General features: G+C 46.6%; 1 protein-coding gene across 2 annotated transcripts in view; it reads right to left on the bottom strand.

Moving 5' to 3' along the window:
- Adgrd1 (adhesion G protein-coupled receptor D1) overlaps window positions 1–18,073 on the bottom strand; it is a 111,886-nt gene extending 93,813 nt beyond the window's left edge. Inside the window, exons 1-5 of one of the 2 annotated variants that reach the window (XM_027413840.2) lie at window positions 17,511–18,073; window positions 17,393–17,429; window positions 7,096–7,179; window positions 4,617–4,712; window positions 2,689–2,811 (exon numbers count right to left, since the gene is read on the bottom strand). In XM_027413840.2, coding sequence (XP_027269641.1) covers window positions 2,689–2,811; window positions 4,617–4,712; window positions 7,096–7,179; window positions 17,393–17,429; window positions 17,511–17,576 — 406 coding nt within the window. In that variant the 5' untranslated portion in view covers window positions 17,577–18,073. The remainder of the gene's footprint in view (window positions 1–2,688; window positions 2,812–4,616; window positions 4,713–7,095; window positions 7,180–17,392; window positions 17,430–17,510) is intronic. The other variant, XM_027413841.2, reaches the window with a different exon arrangement.
- Window positions 18,074–23,271: the final 5,198 nt, after the last annotated feature.

The following is a 23,271-nucleotide window of genomic DNA, read 5'->3' as shown; positions in this document are numbered from 1 at the left end:
GACTGCCCTGTGACCTAATTACACCACCTCTGGGCATATACTCATAGGACTCCATATCCTAGCACAGAGACATAGCTCCTCTGTGCACAATAGCCAGGAAATGGAGCCATCCTGAATGTCCATCAACTGCTGAGTGGGTAATGAAAAGGCGGTACCTTTACACAACTGAATTTTATTCTGCTGTAAAAAAAAAAATTAAAAAGAATGAAATCATGAAATTTGCATGAGAATGGGTGGAACTAGAAAATATTATAATCAGTGAGGTCACCCCAGTGTAGAAAGACATAATGTCTCGTGTCCTTTCTCATACGCAGATCCTAGCTTTGAATTTGTGTGTTTAATTTTGGGTGTCTATAGAGAAGCCAGAAAGGACCCATGAGAAGGGGAGTGGAAGAGGCCTGAAGGTATAAGGACAGTTGAACATATGGGCTGTGGAAGCAGAGGTGGGGAATGTTAAAGGGTTAATTAAGCAGGAATGGGGGCAGGGGGATGAAGGAGGATGAGATTGGGGGTGAATTAACCAAGACGAAAGATTTCTGAAAATTACTTGTGGAAAGTCACTACTTTGTTAGCTACTTAAAATATATAATTTTTAAAGGGAATCTGAACAGAAGTGCCCTGCCTAAGTCAACAATGAGGCTGTCAGAAGATGTGAGTTCTTAAATGAAAATCTTAGTGCCTGGCATGGACACCTCCCTCCAAGATATCCATTGGTCAGAGAGGCCCCAGAGACCCCTGAGCACAGGCTCTTGCCATTGCTCTTGGTTTCCTACCATAACAAGATGGTAAAACCCTATGACTGAAGACATCACACACTTTGGTTGCAGGACAGAGAGAAATCAAGTTAGGACTGACCTGGAAACTTATCCACTAACTAGCTTTCACAGTGCTGGAAGATGTTATGTAGGCTACTGGGAAAGAAAAGTAATCATTGGTCTTATTCATTGCTGGACCCTGCATGATAAAATGCTGACCTGCCAGGCAAGATGTGCCCACTGTCACAATAGTGGCGTGAATGTTACAAGGTAACCAACCACCTTCTAATTGGATCTGAGTCCTGCTCCCAGGAAGGAATTCATGTCTGGTACTGTAAACTGTCAACATGCATGTGGCTGAGGCAGTCATAGACTTTAGTGAGAAACCTACTATTATTGCTCTGATAAACAGAAGTGATCAAACTGCCTTCTAAATATTTTTCTTTATATCCATGGGTCAGTGCCCCGACAACCTTGGTCATAGGAGCTTCTTTTTGCAGTGAGCCGTGGTTGGTGCGGAGATTCATAACTGTTCAAAATGATGAAAATATGTGACTATTGAGTATTCATCCCTAAACAGGACATCTGTATCAACCCTCCCAAGGCATGAGGACCATCACAGAAGAGGAGGCATAAAGAATGTAAGAGCTGGAGGATAGGGAGGAGGACTGTCTCTGGACATGACACGGCTGTTGCCCTCACAAGCTCACAGCACCTGTGGTCACTTATACAATGTCAAGTCAGTCAACATTCCCACATGAACTGAGGGAGGGGCTTGTGAGGGCCCACTCCTAGCTCAGGTGCTGTTGACTGTTGATGACTACTGGAGGAGGAATCAGCTTTCTTCAGGGCGATGGCCACTGCCAGGTTGCCCATGCTCTGGTGGGTGGCCTCACACCCATGCCCTTGCAGGCAGCACTAATTGGATGACTAGGTTGTGAAAAAAAGAAGAGGAAAAGGATATGAAGCTGGCTTGGGTGGCAGAGGATGATGTCCCCAAAGGATCTGACTGTGGCCCAGACTCCAAGAGGAGAAGTGGGGTCTGCCTTCTCTTTAGCATTATGAGTTCCAGCCACGGGTCATGGGATGGAACAGGTTCAGCCACCATCCAACTACCCTCAATGAACACATAAGTGAACCCGGTTTGAGGGTTAACAGGCACACCCTGCTCTGCCAGGCCTGACCTGTCATCAACATCCCAGATCCAGAAATAACGCTGTAAGAGCCACACCATCAATTTCCTTCCCACAAGTGCCGGGCCCCATCCCAGCCTGAGTGGCATCCATCTCAGTGGCTGTGTTTTAAAGTAGGATGCTCCTCACTCCTCTACAAAGTTCAATATTTTGATCTCCTGACTCTGGAGGGCAATGTCCTAACATTCAGTCTCCAGGATTGGAGACTGAATTCAAGTGGCTACATCCCTTCCCCGCTCTCTCTCTCTCCATCTTGCATCTGACATTTTCACACACATTGCAGCTGATAAGAACCCTGTTCTCTTAGGCTGTGGACATAATTCAGTAGGGAATGATGCTTACTGCACAAGCATAAGGACCTGAGTTCAGGTGTCTAGAACCTACATTAAAAACAACAATAACAACAAAATAAAAAAGCTAGGCATGGTAATGTTCACCTATAACCCCAATGCTATAATGGGGAGTTTCAAGAGGATTGTTAGGGCTATCAGCCTAGCTCCAGGGCCAATGAGAGAGTCAATCTCAGGGGAATAAGGTAGAGTGATAGAACAGGACACCCGATGTCCTTTTCTGGAACATGGGCACATTTACTGAGTACACACACACATGCACACATATGCACACATTCACACACACACACACACACACACACACACACACACACACACACACACACGGATGCACACACTCTGTTCACATATGCCACTAGCAGGCTGTTGTACACCCCAGCCCCAACTTACCCTCAGGTCCACACTGGGCCGGGTTGCTGATACAGGATGACTTGTAGCTGCCATAGTAGAGGAATGTCACACCCTTCTCCTCCTTGAGGTAAATACCTTTGTTGACTTTCCCTTCCATAATATCTAAGAAAGGATATAGACATGTCAGTTACCCTATTGCCACCAGAAAACTAAACACACATGTCAGACTTACAAGCAACTTACAAATGAGTTCCCAGTGTTATCCTCCTTCATAATGCAATTATGTCACACATTATTCCCTGATAGTAATCACATTCGCTAATATTTAATTATTGATAGAATGTGAATGATTCATAGGTTTAAGTGTTAGGGAATAAATTGTTTCCCTTCTATTAATGTCAGGTCAGCACAACCTATATTTTAATGCAACAATATTGTAACTGACATATTTGCCAACTGTTGAACTCTAAATGCCAGTCATACTCCTGCTATTAGGGTCCCTCCCACTCTGCCTCACACGGAACTTTCTGAATTGAGTACTCTCATTATTTAAGCGTGAGGCCACAGCTGCATCCTGATCTTACTGGGTACTCACTGAAGCATCTTGGTCCTCCATAGATGCAGCCTCAGCTTTAGAGCCATGTCCAGACCCAGGAGAGCCACAGCCCCTTTTGGAAAGTCCCTGAAGGGTCTACTAATAACAATCCTGGAGAGCCACAAACTCTCCAACACAGCTCATTCAGCTATCTTTTGTTTGTGCCATGGTTGGTGTGTGGTTGCTTTATAGATAGTGAAGACTATAGAATTATTGGTGATGGGCTCTTTCTATACACCAGAATGAGCATGCCCAGAGACTGCCACAGCCCTGTGTGGGAACAGGGAGGTGACAGTGTATGTCCTTCTGGCTACTGGCCAAGTGTGAGTTCAAGATCTGGGAATTCTGCTCACGCATATCACTGGTTAGGTGCAACACTCCCTGTCATGTGGACCTCCACGCAAGGGCCTCATTGCTTAAACTCTCTGGTTGTACTTATCCCGTTGGCTGCCATGGGAGGGCTATATCTTACTTCACTAAATGGATAACTACCCACCAGACAACCAAGCCAGACTGCACAGGCCCCAAAACCAGACTGCTTGCTTAGTAAAATCATTTAGAGATGCCAAACAGCCCACAGTGGAGAGAGAAATCAGATGATATGCTAAGAAAAGAGAGAGAGGCGAACGCAATCCGAACTGGCTTTCTACACCCATCGGATGCTCGCCACCATCACTGCTGTCCCTTCAGCTCTGAGCTCAAGGGAATCACAGGCTTTGGGTTAACTGACAATTGTGGGCATGTCTTCTAAAACAGCTCCTAAAGAGTTTTCCCCGAATGCAGCTGCGGAAATGCTAATGAGATGTTTGGGAGACCAGATTTTGAGTGAATTTTAAAATCAACTTGCAGTTTCCATGAACCAGGCAGGGTTAGCCTCCCCCAGGCCCACCCCACAAAGAACACAATATATTCAAAAATCCAATTTCTTCCAAGCATGGTGGTGTACAACTGGAATCCTAGCACCAGTGATGCAGGAAGAACATGATTTAAGTTCATCCTTGAATACATAGAGAATTTGAGGCCAGCCTGGGCTACATATACCTTGTCTCCAAAAAAGAAAAAAAAATCCATTTTCAATGTCTAGGAAATATCTGAGCCATGTTTGGTTTTGCTTCTGAGATCAAGTGACTGAATCAAATGAGCTTGACAATGTGGAAGAACCTTCATCCTTCCACACATGGCTGTCAGGGAGGCTTCCTAAGCCAGAAGCCGATGTGGCTTTCCCCCAATGTCCTGGCTGTGTCTTGATGTCCATCACGTGCACCTGGCCACCCGCTCCTTTACCAGCCAAGTGAGTCCTATAGAGCCAGATTAGACTGCTCCTTAACTTCACTGGGCTCCAAATTTGACAGGACCAAGCACGGGTGCTCACCTACAGTCGCAGAGAAGTTGGAGTAGGCAGAATCATTGGTAAAGACAAAGGTAGCATTGTGGGAGGGAGGCACAGTGAGGTTGTGGGTTCGCAACGCTGGGTGAAATGACAAAAGAGAAGACAACACATGAGTGACATGAGACATAAATGGAAACCTCACATCTCTCACCCCAGCACACAGGGGAAGGGCTCCTCCTTCCCATCTCCTCCTCTGCCCACAGGTTTCTTCAGCAGACTCCATAGCCAGCTCCAATGGCCCCCTGAGTTGAGTCACTGCTGACCTTGGCCACAATCTAGTAGATAAATGTGTCAATTTGCTGGCTCCCACTCCCACATGGATGCGTAGTTGAGAGATGTAGAGTTGAACTCAGCCATTTATGAAGCAGTGGTAACAAAAGGGGAAATAGTTGTGATATGAAGAACCAATGAGAAAGAGACACTGTGGAAACAGCTGCATGAGATGGCAACAGACAGGACAACAGAGGGTTTGGCCACAAACAAATGGGCTGCACATCCAGGAGGTGGCATCCAGAGCTATTCAACTGTCCCCAGCCTTGAGAGGTACTGGTAGATCCCAGCTTGTCTCTCCATCCTGGGGACCTGCTCTCATGATGACACACAGCTGTTCAGCAACACAGACTGCAGAGGGTGTTTCAACAGGAAGCCACAGTGCCAGGACCACATTGAACAGTGTGGGGACAGACATAGAGGCATTGAGGATTTCACCAGAAGTCAAAACACTCAGTTTCTGCCATGTATCTAAGTGATTATGGAATTTCAGAACACCAGAAGCTACTGACTTCACCAGCAGCAGTGAGCTAAGATGGGGAGACAGAGTGAAGACACCCTGGGATGGAGGCCTTGGGGTTCTGAACAATGCTCTTCCACTTGGTCAGGTGATTGCCTCTCAGGGGTTTCAAAACAGACTTCCAAAGAAGAAGTTGAGATTATGACAAAGGCTGGTGGTCTGTTTTCCCCTGATCCAACATACCAGCTGGCACAGGGTGCTGCCACCCTTCCTACAGCAGAGTGGGAAAAATTCTTGGCTACCATACAATCTACAGGGGCCACCAGCATCCTACCTCATGGAAAGGCCCACAAAGGATGGAGGAGCAGCATAGTCAGACTGAGCCCTTCACGGAGGCCACACCCACCACCAGTTGTCTTGGAAGATTTTTGTTTTAGTCTACTTTTTAATTTTAAAAATTATTTTTAAAAAATACTATTTATTTTGGTTTTTAAAATATACATTTATCTTTGTATATGCGCATGCACGCGTGCGAACACACACACACACACACACACACACACATGCTTGTATGGCTCAGCATGTGTATAGAGGTCAGAGGACAACTTGAGGAGAGTGTATTTTTCCCTTCCACCATGTGGGTCCTGGAGACTGAACTCAGGTTGCAAGCTTACCAGGAGGTGCCTTCATCCACTGACCCATATTGCCAACTCTCTTTTTTTTATTTTCAAGAATGGGGCTTGTGTATGACATGAGGTGTATGTTGAGGTAAGAGGATGATCTTCAGGATTCACTTCTACTGTGTAGGTCCCAGGAATTGAACTCAAGGCATGATGCTGGGCAGCAAGTAACTTTACCCACTAAAGTATCTCAACCAGTCCCTGGATTCCAAAGTTTAAGGGAAACATTTCAGAACCTTCCGTGACAATTTCCCACAGTGCTTGAGTCATATCAATGAGGAAGATGCCAGGGATCTGGGGTGGACAGCCTGCCCACCAGCAGTGTTTTGAATGCATTATATGGGAACCTGTGTACATACAAAACAATAGTGTGTGTGTTTGTGTGTGTGTGTGTGTGTGTGTGTGTGTGTGTGTGTGTGTGTCCACATTTGACATCCTTAAGAGCAACAAGAATATGAAAATAAAGTGGAAGGTCTCCAAAATTTATTCCAAATCACTACTTTAAAAAAAAAGTTTTTGTTGAAATGGACATGTTCACAACTGTCCTGGCTTTCTCCGATATTATTGTCGAAGTCCAGTGAGACAGAGATTCTGACATCTCCTGTGGAGTGAGCACCAGGGAGAGCATCTTGGGAGATGCTGACTGATGTGTGGATAAGTGCTCGATCGACAGGGGACACCTTGCCTTATGAAACAGTGACCTTACAAAAAGACAACCTGTCACAGTTCATCGTGATCCAACATCAGCCTGTTGTGTCTAAGTCAGCTCTGTAGCTGACTTAGACACAAACATGTACCCAGACTCACACCACAGCAGAGGGTTATACACTAATCAAGAGTTAGGAAACCCTGCCATAGCAATGTATGTATAAATGTTCTCATAAAGCACTTTGCAGTGGCCATCCATGAACCACGGAGTGCTCGCTCATCTCCATCACTCCAGCTCCAATGTGTCCTGGGCCATCTAGAGAGTCTTTCCCTTTCTCCAGATGCCCAGCTCCTGGCAGGTGCTATCCCCATGCCTCCAGGCATTCTCGCCACCCTTGTCTACCTCCAGTTGTGTCCTGAAGCTCAAGGATCCCGTCCACATTTTCCAATGGCCAGTAATGAGAAGCAGAAGCCAAGACTGCAAACCCTGCAGAAAAAGGAGCAAAAAGTTGAAATCACAATTAGGGAGGAAAGAACTGAAGATAAGAGCTGTGACCCCGAGCACTTGAAGACTGAGAAAGAGTGGAATTGTCATGATGAGCGTGGACCTGGCTGAAAAGGCATTAAGAAAATTCAATACACATCCCTGGTTAAACAAAAACCACCGCTTTAAATTAGAAATCAATGGCGAGTTTCTTAATTGGACAGAGCAGGACAAATAGGGAAGGACACCTCCTAACTCAAGAAAACAAAAGCCCTGTGCATGTCGGTACAGGGCTAGGAGCTGCCCATTAGTATAGGGAAAAGGTAGAAATGCCCATTATCACACTGTTCTTGGAGTGGCTTTAGAGGCAACATCTGATATAATTGGACCACAGAATGAAACAAGGCTTAAAAAAAGACTTTACCAGGGGAAGATGCTAAACCCAATGTTGGTGCCAGGCATCACGGAGGCCCTTGACAAACACTCCCCTGTGTCTTTTAACAGTAACTCGCAAGATAGCACATCCTTCCCCCATTTGTGAAGAGAAGAAGTGAAATTCCTACTGGAGGGCTGGGGCGATGGCTCAGCTGATGAAGTGATTGCCCACAGGCTTGAGTACCTGAGTTCTATCCCCCAGACCCACGTGAAACCACGCATGGTGGTAAATGCTTATGATCCCGATGCTACAGAGGCAAAATCAAGAGGATCCTGGGAGCTCACAGACCAGCCAGGTTAGCTAAAACATGAGCTTCAGGTTAAGTGAGACTCTGCACGCATGTATGTATGCGAACGCACGCTCGCGTGCACATGTGTACACACACACACACACACACACACACACACACACACACACACACACACACCCCAAAACATAAAAATAAAAAGTAAACAAGAATATCTACAGCCAAGAATAAAAAGAGGACCTGGAGCGGGCATGGGGAGATGGGGTGAGTACTAGAGGATGCTGGGAACAGCAGAGGTCTTGAGAGGAACTGGAGACAAGCCTGGAGGTTGCAGTGAGAAGATGTCGGGTACCATGCTTGTAGTCAGATGTTCAGTGGGAGGCTCCACTACATATAGACCATTGGCCTGTGATAAAAGTGGCCTTTTAAATCAAAGATTTATTCGCCACAGGTACTGAAGCCAGTTAGGCATCTGGGGAAAAAGTAAGATCTTATCTCACTAATACTTCAGATGGTTCAAAATGTGAGTGTAACACAGAAACTGAGCTAGGGGCTGGATGGGGTGGTGCATGGCTTTAATCTCAGTTTGGGAGGCAGAGGCCAGGGGATCTCTGTGTTCGAGGCCAGCCTGGCTACATAGTGAGAGGCTGTCTAAAAATAAAAAGGTGAGCTGGGTACAGTGACCTGTGCCTTATACCCATATGTAATTAGGGTTTGAGGAACTCTCTCTGCCCTTCAATTATAACATTTTGAAGAAGCCGTCAGTGAACTACCCAGTGCTCCCTCATCTCCATCAACCGAGCTCCAACACATCCTTCCCTCCCTCTTGGGAGGTGGAAGGGTTAGATGTTCAGAACCAGCCTACATGACATAGTGAGTTCTAGGTCAACATGAGCTGTGAGAGACCCTGGTTCAAATAAATACATAAATAAATAGAAGCTTTCTGAGGTTTTACATTTAGCCAATTTTGAAAACTTCTATTTAGGAAATAAACTGAATCAAACTGTGAGGCAATGTTCTTGAAGTATATATGACAGAAACACATTGATTTCCTTTTTAGATGTATTCAATTTACTGTAGTAATAAAATTCCTGTGAGCTAGGAATATGGCTCAGTGGTAGAGTGTTCATTTAATGTGTATGAGGACCTGGAGTCAATCCTCAGACAGCAGAGAAGGGAGAGAAGGGAGGAAGAAAGGAAGGAAGGCAGGAAGGAAGGAAGGGAGGGAGGGACAGAAGGAGGAAGGGAGAGAGGGAGGGAGAGAGGGAGAGAGGACAGGATAGAAAAACCTATAAATAAAAAGGAAATCAACAGAAAGCTTAGGCACAGTAAGACAGCTGAAGGAAAAAGAAATGCAATTTTTTTAATTATAAAGCACCTCACCCTCCCAACTTTGTTCAGTGCACCCCAGGATTGTAAAGACTTCAGAGGACAGTCAGTCACACTTCTCCTGTTGGAATGGCAACCAAGAGGCCAGATGTGTGAAGCCGGTCAGCTCTGACAGAGGTTCAGATGAAATCAGCATCAATTTGGCCTTTCTGGAGGACATTTTGGCTGTCTCTGCAGAGGTTGAGGACACTTTCTCTCTAGGAATTTATACTCCAGAGGCTCTCAAATATATATGATCAAAGACCGGTATACAAAAGTATTTGTTGTGGAATGTTCCCACAGTATCAAAAACCAGAGAGCAGCCTGGATGCTCATCTGTGACGAGTTGACTAAATAATCAGAGTGTATGTGAAGTGAGTCAGTGTACAGCTGAAGAAACGATGAAGAATGACATGCATGGGGTGACATAGAGTGGTGTTTAAAAGAGCTGGGGCCACATCTTGCTGGTAGAATGCTTGTCTAGCATGCAAAAAAAAAAAAAGAAAAACACACACACACATACACACACGCACACACCAATAAATGTAAAAGAAATGCTACTGATTAAAAATAACAAATAATTTAGCCAAATATAATGATACAGATCTTCAATCCCAGCCCTAGGGAAGGTGAGGCAAGGGGATAGTGAATTCCAGGTCAGTCTAGTCTAAGAATCTGTCTCAAAAAACTAAAATAAGCAAATTTTAAAAAATATATCAAGGTGAGATAGCCCGGCATTGTGGCACACAACCTTAAATTCCCGTCCTAGGGAGGCAGAGACAGGTGAATGTCCGTGAGTTTGAGGCCAGCTTGATCTACATAGTGAGTTCCAGGACAGGCAGCACTGTTAGAAGGAAGGGAGGGAGGGAGGGAGGAAGGGAGGGAGGGACGAGGAAAAAAAGAAGAAAATGAGAAGAGAGAGTCACATTGCCTACACCTCCTGTTCTCCAAACCTTTGATCTACCTTCCTTGGCAAAACACTGTTAAGTCCCACCTTCAAAGTCACAGATGACAGCTAAAGCACAGCATCTTATGGGTACCAAATACCTCACCTCTTGAAGTTCAACTCATTGGCTCAGTTTTCCAGTTTGTATCTTAACTACTTTACACACTGTTGTGAAAAAAAAAAAAAAAAAAAAAAAAAAGCCCCACCACAAGCAACTCTGGGAAAAGTTCTCTTTAGGCTCACAGTTTGAGGCTGCAGTTCATCGAGGTGGAATGTTGGGAGAGATGTTGAGCCCCAGCCGCGCCCCCCCACCCAGGTCTCCATGAGTTGCTTGTCAGCCAAATAATCACAGGTGCATCCGGTTTTCTAATCCTGACTTATAGCCCCAGCGTACCTCACGAGCTCTTACAACTGGGGTTTTTCCACTGTGCTGTAAGTCTGTATAGAAAGCTGTTCCCTTCTTGAAATAAGGATGGACACACACACACACACACACACACACACACACACACACACACATTCTCTAAGCGCAAGCGCCTGGACCACTCTGCTTTTAACTGAATCTCTAGGCTTTCACCCGATACTTGGACTTAGTCATGGTGCAAGCGCCACAAGTGGAGGCTCCATTAGACTCAGTCGTGGCGCGGGAGCCACAGTGGAGTATGAGCAGCTCGTCACATTTTGTCCACAGTCAGGAAGCAGAGAGAAGTGGATGGATGCTGGTGCTCAGCTCACTGTCTGCTTTTCTGTTAGCTTAGAATCCCTATCTGTAGGATAGCGCTGCCTGTGTTTAGAGTGAATGTTCGGGTTAGCTCTAACAACTAAACGTAGCCTAAGGTACTCTGAGAGAAAAGCATCAATGGATGAATTGTCTAGATCCGATTGGGCGCCCCTGTGTATGTGGGGGGATGGCGGTAACTTAGTTGCTAATTGATCTGGGAGGGCCCAGCTCACTGTGGATAGCCATTCACTAGGTTGTATAAGTAAGATAACTGAACAGAAGCCAAAGAACAAGTCAGTAACCAAGCTCCTCCACAGTTTCTACTTTAGTCCCTGTTTGAGTTCCTGCCCTGACTTCCCTCAGTGATGGACTGTGACCTGGCGGTATAATCCAAATAAGCCCTTTCTTCCCTTACCGTTGCTTTTGGTCAACGGGTTTTATCACAGTAATGGCAATCAAACTACAACAGCGAGTTTTTCTACCTCAGTCAGCCTGATCTAGATAATACTCCACAAGCATACCCAGAGATTTGCCTCCTAGATGATTCTTAATCCTGTCGAACTGGAGATAATAACCTTCACAGTTTTCTCCTGTCTCTTCTGTGTTCCCATACAACTCCCAAATGCAAGCCAAAAGCAGAGAAAGTCCTCCACTGGGGCCGAAGGAAATTAATCAAGGCATAACTCCCACACGCAGTCAGGAAGCAGTGCAGGGTAGTCGCAGGCTATGAGATGCCGGGACTCAAAAGGGCAAGAATCCAAAGGCTTCATTTTCAACTTCTCATTTTTTTAAACCCAGAAACTGCAGAAATTTGGTTTTTAAGAACCCTCATGGGCGCCGGGCGTTGGTGGCACATGCCTTTAATCCCAGCACTCAGGAGGCAAAGGCAGGCGGATCTCTTTGAGTTCGAGGCCAGCCTGGTCTCCAGAGCGAGTGCCAGGATAGACTCCAAAGCTACATAGAGAAACCCTGTCTCGAAAAACCAAAAACAAACCCTCATGGGCTTATTATTCAATTCATGTGGGAAAAATATTAGAAGCAGAAAGAACATCTATTACACAAAGAACAACTGTTGGGTCTTCAGAATCCACCTCTGCCACTAAGTCACGTGGACACAGCGTCCCTGCTGCCATCTCTAGTGAACAAGGCTACAGCCAGTTCTGGGTAGAAGGGATGACCAGCGAAGGGATGGAGTCACCCTAAAACAAGCCATGCAAAGGAGATGGGATGAAAGGTCTTGAGCTAAGCGTATTGTCCCTAAAGGGTTGGTATGAACCCCAAGACAGGACAAAGCACCCACACTGTTCCCATTGTCCTCTGACTACAACATGAATATGTCTACTTGGGAAGGCAGGGGACAAGATTGCTTGAGAGGAAGCAGTGTGGGGCAGGTGAGCCCTGAGTAGGATGACATTCTAGATGGTTAACAAGCCAGATGGCTGGACACTCGAACCAGGACAGAGGCCAGATCAGTCTATACCAAGTGGTAGCCAGCCTTGGAGCAGGAGAGTGCAAGCAGGCAGGGCAGCCTTCTCTCTCCCTAGACCAGACCAGTGTCACACTGTGTCAAGATTCGTCTGGGAGGGACCAGGTCTCCCATTCTTTATTTAATAGCATGTAACTTCCAACACTCTTTAAAGAAACTTCTCACTGATATTATTACAGATAACACAACTAGTCAAAATATGTAGAACAAGTGATCATGGGGTGCCCAGACCCAGTTGATATATCTATGATACAACGCCTGCGCATAGGCTCAGAAGGGAAAGGTGGGAAATTTCTAAGAGCCTGAGGACCAAGAAATAGGCTCTGAGACTGTATCTCCTAGAAATGACAGGGCAGCATCTACCATGCTTCTTCGACAATATGGCTGCATAAACAAGACCCAAACAGGGGCAACAATAAGCATGCTAACCTCGAAGGGGGAAATCTCACAGGACAAAACTCCAGGCAACTAAGGGATGCTGAGAGTAGGGCAATTATTCCTTTCCAGCAATGAGCTCCTTTAATTCATTTTTGTTTTATTAAGACAAGGCCTCCTCCCTTTGTAGACCAGGCTGACTGTGAACTCAAAATCTTCAACCTCTGAGTGATGGCATGATAGGCGTTCACCATTGTGCTGACTCAAGGTGTCCCGCCTTCGAAAGATAAGTCAGAAATACAGATGTTTTACATTGTATTTTGAAATTTTCCCCCAATGCTGATATCGCCAGTTTGTTGGGGTTTTTTTGTTTTCATTTTTTTTAATTAAAACCGTGTGGTGTTAATAAGATGGGCTAGACTCAGCCCACAGGTTCCGTGAACACCCAACAGGGTCAGATCACCCACAATCCTCGAAGTTTTGTAAGAGCAAGACAGCTTCATTCTTTTGTGGAAAAAGACAATATATGACTGTTTTCAAACCACAAAGGTGACGCACGTCACAGGCACATGGCTGCCTCAGACTCCCACAGGGATGACAGGCAGGACTCAGGAAGTAACACGACCTCCAAGAGCTGAAAATAATGGTGTGGGGGAGGCAGAGAAAAGAGAAGGAAAGGGAAGGAGGAGGGCAGAGGAAAAGAAAGAGAAACAAAGACAAAGGAGGGACAAAGCTAGAAAGAGGAAAGGAAGAGACAGAAGCAAGGAGGGGGCGAGAGCACAGAAAGGAGGAAGAAATGCGAGGAAGGTTTTTAGTCTATAACATAATTATAAGCCAGCTCTTCAGAATTCATTTTTCACACGTATCTAATGTTCCATCAATCCAGTACCCATTTGCTTTGAGAAGAGAGGCCGGAGAGACAGAGAGAAGATGGGCACCAACACTCAAATCCTTAAGATCTCTTATCTCTCCCCTTCCCAGGTCAGGGACCTTCCTCGAGGAACACTCCTTCAGGCTCTGCTCCTGGGACACCACTGAAGCCTCTTCCTGGTGGAAAAGTTAGCCTCTCTCTCTGCCATCTGCAGCTGGCCTTGGAAGCTCATGTCCCTGAAGGAGGTTGCCTGCTGTCTCCAAGGTCTGCAATACTGTTCCCCATGTTTTTCATAGCTACCCTTTTCTAACGTGGGTCTCCGTTCCTCCTTACAAAGTTTCGTGATTCCAACATATCTTCTTCTGTTTCTCATGGAAGTGCCTCATGACCATGTTTTGGTTATGGTCTTCTGTCTTGGTCTTTTAAGGTGGGAGGGAGGGGGGCCCCATCTCTTCTGTGTCTTATGTCACCGTATCAAATTACAGACCTTCTGGTGTTTGTGTTTGTGTGTGTGTGTGTGTGTGTGTGTGTGTGTGTGGTGAAATTCAGGTTTCTGCACTTGCAGCCTCCCATTTTAAATGTTAGTAATTAAAAACATAACTATATAGGTAGAATGAATGACAAAGTATAAAAACAACTAGATGGGATATAATTAAACATAAACATAGAATGGCCACAGAATATAATTATATGCATAAAATATATTTATAAATCTAGAATTCCCTAGGAAAAAACTCTACTTGCTATGTTTCCATGCTTTTTATATAAATTAAACATTGTTTTTAAAAATTCCATGGGGGCACAGCTGGAGAAATGGCACTGCCTGCTCTTGCAAAAGGACATGGCTTTGATTCTCAGCACCCACATGGCAAATCACAACCATCTATAACTCCAGTCCCAGGGAATCTGATGCCCTCTCTGACTTCCACATGCATCAGGCATCATATGGTACACAGATATACATATAGGTAAAACACGAATACACATAAAATTTTCTTTTAAAAATTCCATTGTGAATACATATTAATTTTTTTTGACTAGCCCAGCAAAGATGGAGAATGACATTCCTGCTGTGACCCAGTGGCTACAGAAGTCCTTCATAAGCCACTATGTAAATAACAACTGTCAATGCCTGATTCACATGCCAAGCAGAGCTGTGCAGCCTGGGGCTGGACTGTCATCCACAGTCCCAGTGACCTGGAAGGAAACTAGGTAACAGCACAGCTTGCTACTTTTCTCAAGTTTCCAGTCCCTCGTTACAAACATCATCTATAAAAGGGCATGTTTATAAACTTTTACAAAGTGGCCTGCAATCTTGGCGAATGCCATTTATGGGTTTGGATCCACCAACCTTGGAGCTTCCTAGGTCATCCTGAGGAGAATCAGGATCTGGGGTATGAGAGGATCTCAGATGAGTGTGGGGGATCAGTCCCCACTCTGAATTCCCCTTCCACTCCTGGCTTCTCTATCAACTGGGAACCTGGACTGCATGAGCTCTAACTATGGCTGTTATAATTCTGTTGCAGTGACAGCCCACAGTCACAGTCACAGGGAGACTCAGAAGGTGTCAGCTCTCCAAAGGGCCTCACACCATTTTTGAGATTTCTAAAACCAAGTGTGAACTCACACAGTAGTTACAAGAATCCAGAAGCTATCTGGTGACCTGAGTCAGTATAGATGCCTATACACGGGGAGCCGAAAATGCAGGTGGCCTCAACTGGGACCCTGTTTATAGGATGACAGTCCTGTCTTGACACAGGCAAGGCAAGGAATATGGTTGGTGACTGTTTTCTGAGTCCTGCTTGCGCAGACAGCACAGGGCTGGAGCCAGGATGAGGCACTAAAATGCTTAACATGAGTTTCCTGTCTCTTCTAGGTGACCCTAGGTGTCAATTCCCTTAACTCCCTCCAGATGGCGTCGTCTCATCCCCATGTGCTTGAATTAACCCCTCCAGCTACAGCCTGGCCATTGATTGGCAACCATGCAGGTGAGTGTGGACAGAGGGCACAAGCTCTGTGTCCTTCTTAAGCTACTTCAGGCAATCCCAAGGCACTCCCTTTCTTGGCAAGTGACATCCAGCTCTGACTTCCACTCTCTGTGTCTGAATAGTCCCTTAGCTCATGTGCCAACCCTGTGTCCAACTGAGGTTCTCATGGGGGGCCTGACAGAGATCAGGTTTTCCCAAAGTCCCCTCCCCCCGGGGGGGGGGGCTTCTTGGGCTTTGGAGGTAGGAGAAGAAATCCAAGCAGGCCTTGCAGAGGGCTGAATATTATTAAAAAAAAAAAAAAAAAAAAAAAAAGAGCATAGCCAAAGTCCAAAATGTAAGAAAAGACAAAAATGAGGAGGGGGGCAGTGGAAGGTGGGGAGGAGGAGAAGAAAGCCTTTTGGTTGTGCCCTGAAGGCAACAGAAGCAGGAGGGGGAAGGACGAAGGAACTACTAGGGATGGGAGTGGGGACAAGAAGGAAGCCCTTTTGGACTACATGGGGAACTTTGAGAAGCACCTAGGACTCCTAGCCTGGGCTCCAGGCACCCTCGGGCTCAGCCTTCTTTTTCTGTAGCGCGTGTGGGCTGACCCAATGGAATGGCTGCCAGTCCTCTATTGAGGAGAGACTTTGCTCTACCTGACATCAGGTGAGGAGTGAAGCATCTACACAGAACAAAGCTGAACTGGCACCACTGAACTGTAGAGAGGCCACTCTTGGAGTGGAGATGTGGACATGTGTAAGTATGTGCAGACATGTATGGATATGTACGGACATATGTGGATGTGTGCAGAATCTCAGTCCAAGGTCAAATTCTGGAAATGGCCGTTGAAGCTTTCTCTCCTCAGACCAGCAATATACACAGTTCTAAGTCTGACTGACAAATTAAATCTATTAATATGGGCAGCCCCCAGTCTCAGCAGGGTGGGGGGAGATCTTTCCCTAACATCGCTTCAGGTATCTTCTCCAGATGCCCATCCTCTCTGCTGCCCTTCACCATGGTTGCCATATTGGCTTGTGAGCACTGGTGGGACAGGACCCCTGTTTAGAGGGAAATTGGTACAGCTTATCAGTTCTGCTGGGAACCCCAGATTCTCTGAGCTCTGAGTCACTGGCTTCTCCCTGACCCACCAGGCTTTCCCAGAAATGGGTCACACATTTTTGTCATTTGACTCTCACCTTCAGCAAGAACCCCAGCCCCAGAGGGCCTCCCACGGGCAGGCTGAAAGCCCCTTCTTAGTCATCCCCACTGTACATGTGGCCGCCCTCTATCTGAAACAGGTCTGTGATCCGGACTTCCAAACAAGTGTCACCCTTGTGCGTCTAAGGGGGGGTCACAACAGTCAAAGACAAGTATCCTGATCTCTCCCCACCCCACCCCCACGGTGCATGTCCAGCGCAATGGAAGGCACCACACAGTGGTGTCTGGGACCCTTGGGAGGATGCCCGAAGCACCATGAGGCTGGAGGCACCAGGGAGAGTTCCCATAGTGGTGACCCTAAGTAGACACATGTGTAGTCGAAAGAGCAAAAGAGATTCTACTCTGAAGGACATGTCGTCTCCTTAATTAGAAGACAACACCTGATCCGGAGCAAGAGGCAGCTGGGAGGGACCAGCTTCATCATCACCAGACTGAAGATACTGGTCACACCAGGGTTGTCTCAAAGGTCAGATTGTATTTCTGGGGATGAGAATTTCAAAGTGGGCTAAACAAATGGTTTCTGGTGTGCCCCAAAGGCAAGGAGAAAAGCATACAGCCATCAGAGGAGGGAGGGACCTTACCTGGATGTTCCTGGGCTCTGGGCTGGGTGCCACACACCTGCAAGGAAAGAGCACAGGTAAGTGTGGGGGACATCCTCCGCAGACATATCCCAGCTGCCTTGGCGGCCTGGGGCATTACCTGAAAGCTGCAGAAGGACCAGAGTAGACAAACCCAGTGGCAAGGCAGTGTTGGCAGATCCCTCATGGTGGGAACCAGACGGTGGTATTCCCCAGAGCCTCCCAGGAACCGATCTACCTCCAGCTTCCTGAGGACAGGGACATCTTCATCACAGGTTTCTGGCCACAAAGTCTGTTCCCTAAAGTTTGTGATGCTATAGTGCCTTTGAGCAGTTGGGGGCGAATCTCCTCTCCAAACTGGAGTCTTCAGGAGGCTGGATGCAGCTCTGGGTTGGGTGAGCACGCCTCCTTGGCTCCACCAGTGTCCCCAGGCTCCTAGTTGCTGCTGCTAGCCAGACCAGGGCCTCCGGGAACCTACAGGCTCAGGAGTCTGTGTCCTGGGCCTGGGACTGGCAGGCACTTGCCTCCGGTCTCAAGTCAGAGCTCAGAGCTCCTCCTCACAGCCTGGAGCTCAGTGGTGATGTCTGTGCTGCCTCCCTCTGCAGCTGAGCTCCACCACACCTCGTTGGCCCAGAGTCCAGCCCGTGGCTTTGGGTGGAGAGCCAGAGTGATGTCAGCGGGCCTCAAACTTTGTTCTCCTCTATTTATATCCGTCCCACTCTGGCCTTTCCTGGGTCCTAACACTAGTCTGTTAGGAACTGCTGAGCCCTTCCTGGGACTTTCCCATCAGAAAGTGGCCAGGCAAGCCTGGGCTGTATGTGTGTGAGGGATGAGAGTGCCAATGTGGGTGGGTGTAAGACAGTGTGTGTGTGTAAGTGTGGGGGAGATTGTGAGTGTGAGAATGTAAGTGTTTGGGGTAAGAAAGTGTGTGTAAGTGTATTGTGAGAGTATTGGGGGTGCAAGAATGTGAGTATTGAGGGATAGAGTATGTGTATATGGGAAGCAAGAATAGGTATAAGTGAAGAATGAAGAATGGGTGAACGTGGAGGGATGTGACGGTGTGTAGGTAGGTGTGAGCAAGTGTGTGAGGGTGTGAATATAGGGAGATGAGGGTGTCAGGAGTATGTATGGGCGTGGGTGAGTGTGGCTGTGTGGATGCTAAGGTAGCTTCTGCTTGGGGCATTCATAGTCACCTTGTGCTTGCGAGTGTGGATGTGCACAAGTGTGTGTGTGTCTAAGAGTGTGGTCCTGTAGATGTGGGAGGGGGTGAGAATGTATTCATGGGATGTGTGTATATTCTGTGGACATGCATGAGTGTGGCTACATAGGCATGCAAGGTATGTGTGGTGTGGATATGGATGGATGTGAGTGTGTGTGGGGGGGGTGTAGATGAGAATAGGGTGCTGGTGTGAGGGTCTACATCATAAGGGCATATTCCCACCAGCACCCTCAAAGTCTCCTTAGCATTAATAAGTACGTGGGGCCAAAGAGTTGTCTCAGTAATTAAAAAGCACTGACTGCTGTTGCAGAAGGCCTGGGTTCAGTTCCCAGCACTCATGTCAGGCAGCTCGCAGCCATCTGCAACTCCAGTTCCAGGAGATCCAACATCCTCTTCCGGCCTACTCAGACACCTATACACGTATGATGCACGTAAACTCTGGTAGCCTCACACACATACACGTAAATAAAAATAATAAGGCTTTAAGAAACAATGTTAATAAACACAAATGTAGTTGTGGACATGTGTGTGTGTGACTGGGTGTGACTCGGAACCACTGTGAATATGTATGTATTGCAGGTTCATTCCCATTGGAACCCTCAAAGTCTCTACCAATATTAGCATAGTAAGCACAGGAGTGGATCAAACTGGGAACTCCAATAAGATCTGAGTCTTGTTCGAACGTGGGCAAACAGTGATTGTGCACACACAAGAAAGGAAACATCTACCCATACCACATCCAGAGCGGGTCATGCTTTCCCTTCAATCCACCCTTGCAGAATTCAAGGACAACCCCTGGTGTGTGACACCTTCATTTATCATAAAACCACATCTTAGCAACCAACTGACCTCTGTTAGCTGTGTCTCAGTTTAGCTGAAGCCAAGACTTGATCCATTTTACTCCAAATGTGCAAACACACACACACACACACACACACACACACACACACACACACACACACAGCCCAAGGCACACACCTCCCTCACCCCAGCTCTCCCCACTTGTGTGCTCTTGGGCAGAATTCTCCCCCTGAATTCCTCCTCTGCAGACTGGAGTGTCCAGGAGACAGAGACTAACATATAAGGCCCTTAACATGGAGCTTGGAAGAGAGGTAACACACTCAATAAATGTTCCGATTCCTACGATAAAGTGGAACGTAACACCCAATAAACTCGGGCTATCATTATCATCTCAATTGCCCTGACTTTAAATGGGAATTAAGAGTCCTGAGTCCAGCAAGCTTCCTAAAGAGGACAGAAAAAGGACTTCCAGCCCCTAGGGAGCAGGGAGAAGGGACGTCAAAACGCAAGGTGATTGCAGTAACTCCTGCCTGCACTGACAACCTCCCTAACTATCTTGCCACCTCATTATGGAAGGTTCCAGATGGCTCTGTGGATAGCCCTCCTCCCAGAGCCAGAGAAACTGGACCCTGCCCTCCAGGCTGTTTGTAATAATGACCTTTAGCATGGTACCTAGGCGCCTGCTGTTCAGGGAACTGGGGATTTATAACTTTCTCCTCATTTCAGTCTTCTAGCCTCTCCCTCAGAGGGAGAGCGGAGGGAGGGGCCTCAGCCCCATCGGAACCTAAGAATTAAACAAATTGCTGAGTATAGCAAACCTTTGTTTTCAAAGATGAAAACAAAACCAAGAATATCTTTTAGTATAAATTTGTCCTTGGATAAAGGGAGACACCTGATCCAATGACAACAGCGGAAAAAAATGGATGGAAAGCACGTTTTACAGGACCATCTGCCAGGTGCCAGAACCTAGCTACCAGGTCCCAGCCCACAGGGTGCTCACCTGTCACTTCCCTTCCGCATCCTCACAGGCTGGAGTAGAGACTTCCCTACACCTCCCTCTCGTGCCATGCTTTCTCAAAGTTGGGTTTGAAATTTCAACTTCGGAGAAATTCTCAAAGCTAATTTGACAAATAAAAGATGTGGTGTTGCTGATGCAGAGATCAGAGGACAACTTGTAAGAATCGGTTCTCTCCTTCCACCATGTGGATCCCAGAGATGAAACTCCGGTGGTCATGCTTGGGGGCAAGCACCATTACCACCAAGCCATCTCGCTGCCCCAGAATGTTATTTACTATGATCAGAGCACAGTGCTTAGATAACTAAAGAAGCATCCTCCTCTAGCCTCCCAAGACTTTGTACCCAGGACCAGCATGTCCCTTCCCTAACTTGCCACTTCTGGCCTCGCCTTACAATGTTGTTCTATGAAACTGACTTCCTGAGACTCTGTATACAAGCAATCACACCGTGTTTGTCTGTGACTTGCTTTATTCACTTAGCGTAATTTTGGATATGGATCTGGGGTGGTGTGTCCTTCTGTAAGCTTCATTCCATCACTCCCTTGGGTGGCACCCAAGCGTCACCCCGACAGGTGGCTTTCAGCCTTTCCCCGTTGTTTTTCTTTCACAGACATTAATCACAACCTGACATACATTGTATCTTCAGCACTCATTACAGTCACTGCCATGCAGGGGAGCCACGTGGTCCCTCTGAGACAGGGCCGAGTATCTGACATCCAATATTCCAACAGTACCTTTTGAATGAATGCATGCCTGCTTAACTTAAAGGATATGTAGGGAAATGTTGTGGTTCAGTAAAAATCCATCAGATTTTATTAAGTGGATGCTAATTAAATACTTAAAAATGGGCCTTAAGCTTTGATGAAGCTCTACTCAATAAATGTTTATGGGGTTGCTGCAACGTGGGGGCTTGCTGGTGACAGGGTATGAGTGAATTTTACAGGGTCCAGTCTGGGCAGGACAGAGGTCCTGCAGGGGTCAGTATGGAAGGGCCAAGGAATTCAGTAGAGAAGTTTCTTTGCTGGATTCTATACTCTCAAATGTACCACCCATACCCTGTCACATGCTTCCCAACAATTGCCCTAGCTGTGTGGAACACACTTCCTACAGATGGACAGACAGAACAATGGCTTTTGCGACACCATGTTTGCATGCCATACACAAGCAGGAACAAAACAGACACACCTAGATGGACTGAGGGATGGAATTATAAGGGAACTGATGTGGAGGAGCTAGGGGAGCCTTTCTCCAGGTGGCTAAAGGAAGAAAGAATAGTTGATAGAAAACACAAATGAGCCGGGTGTTGGTGGCACACGCCTTTAATCCCAGCACTTGGGAGGCAGAGGCAGGTGGATCTCTGTGAGTTCAAATGCCAGGATAGACTCCAAAGCTACACAGAGAAACCCTGTCTTGGAAAAAAAAAACACATAAATGAATGAATGAACGAACAAAACAACCTATGGAATACACTAAACTCAGGACAAACATACATTCCTGAGAAACAGCACCTGAAGTATGCTTGAGTGTGTGTGCGTGTACCGCACACACAAAGACCTGCTGCCCGAGCTGGAGTGTGTGTGTGTAGCACATCTGTAGAGTGCTTCTTTTCCATGTACAGGGCTCTTGGTTTCATCCCCGACAACTTCCCTGAAGAGAATAAAGGTCTCTACCTGTAATGATTAGCCTTCGTTGTCAACCTGATTGGATTTGCGATCACCTAGGAGACACACTTTGGGGTGTGACTATGGGGCCATTGAGAAAGGTGTCACTGTGAAGATGCACCCTGCATGTGGGCAGCTCTATCCCATAGGCTGGGGTTCTGGACTGAAGAAGCCAGCTTGGGTACCAGCATGTATTGCTCTCTCCCTCTGACTTCAGCTACACTGTGGCCAGCTGCTTCATATCCCTGCTGTCACAGCTTGACCCCACGCCTTCACGCCATGGCTGTGAGCCCTCAAGCTGTGAGCCCAAACAGGCCCTTCATTCCTTGAGTTGTTGTGTCAAGGATTTTGTCACAGCAGTGAGAAAGGTGATCAATACACTCACTTTTCAGCGAGTAGTGGCCACAGGCCTGTGGACAAGACATGGACAGACACATATGTGCACACTCTAATGGCTCAGCAGGAACTTGGCTTATGTCTTGGCGCAAATACAGATTATCAATCTCCGAAGTCTTCACAAGCTGCCCATCCTAATATTATGACACACACAAAAGAAGAAGAAGAAGAAGAAGAAGAAGAAGAAGAAGAAGAAGAAGAAGAAGAAGAAGAAGAAGAAGAAGAAGAAGAAGAAGAAGAAGAAACAAAGCCTGCTGTCAAGAAACAAGACAATCAAAACCAAGAGATGGAAAACGTTGAGTGATGGGAATGGATTCGCTAAACACTGGCAAATATTCGCCACCTAGCAGGACTTCTGCAGACATGGAGGTGATGCCAACAGCCACGTGGAGTGCTGGCCCCCAAACTGGATGACACACAGAGCTCATGGAAGACTTAGCTCAGGCAAAGGAAGGGCCATGACCTTGACAGAGGTCTGTTAAAAATCAAACAAACCGAAGCACAAAATGAAAGAGTATCTCTTAAAACAGCATGAAAGAGCAGAAGCGCAAGTCAAATCCTCTAAAGAGGGCGGAATTGGGATTCTAGAACAGAGAAAAAAAAGACCAAAGGAAGCTGGGAGACATGAGGAAAAAGAATAAAGGGGGTAAATGAAAGAGAGTCAGGCAGACTTGGAAAATACAGACAAGGTAAATGGGAGAGAGAGAAAAAGATCAAGGGGGCAGTAAGAAGAAAAGTACACATGGTATACCAAGAAGGACTCAGAGAAATATTGCCAAAAATTATAAT

This window comes from Cricetulus griseus, chromosome 4, assembly GCF_003668045.3.
Source record: "Cricetulus griseus strain 17A/GY chromosome 4, alternate assembly CriGri-PICRH-1.0, whole genome shotgun sequence".
In the NCBI taxonomy this organism is placed as follows: Eukaryota; Metazoa; Chordata; class Mammalia; order Rodentia; family Cricetidae; genus Cricetulus; species Cricetulus griseus.
Note: the sequence above shows the minus strand (reverse complement) of the source record. Positions and strands in the feature narration are given on the sequence as shown.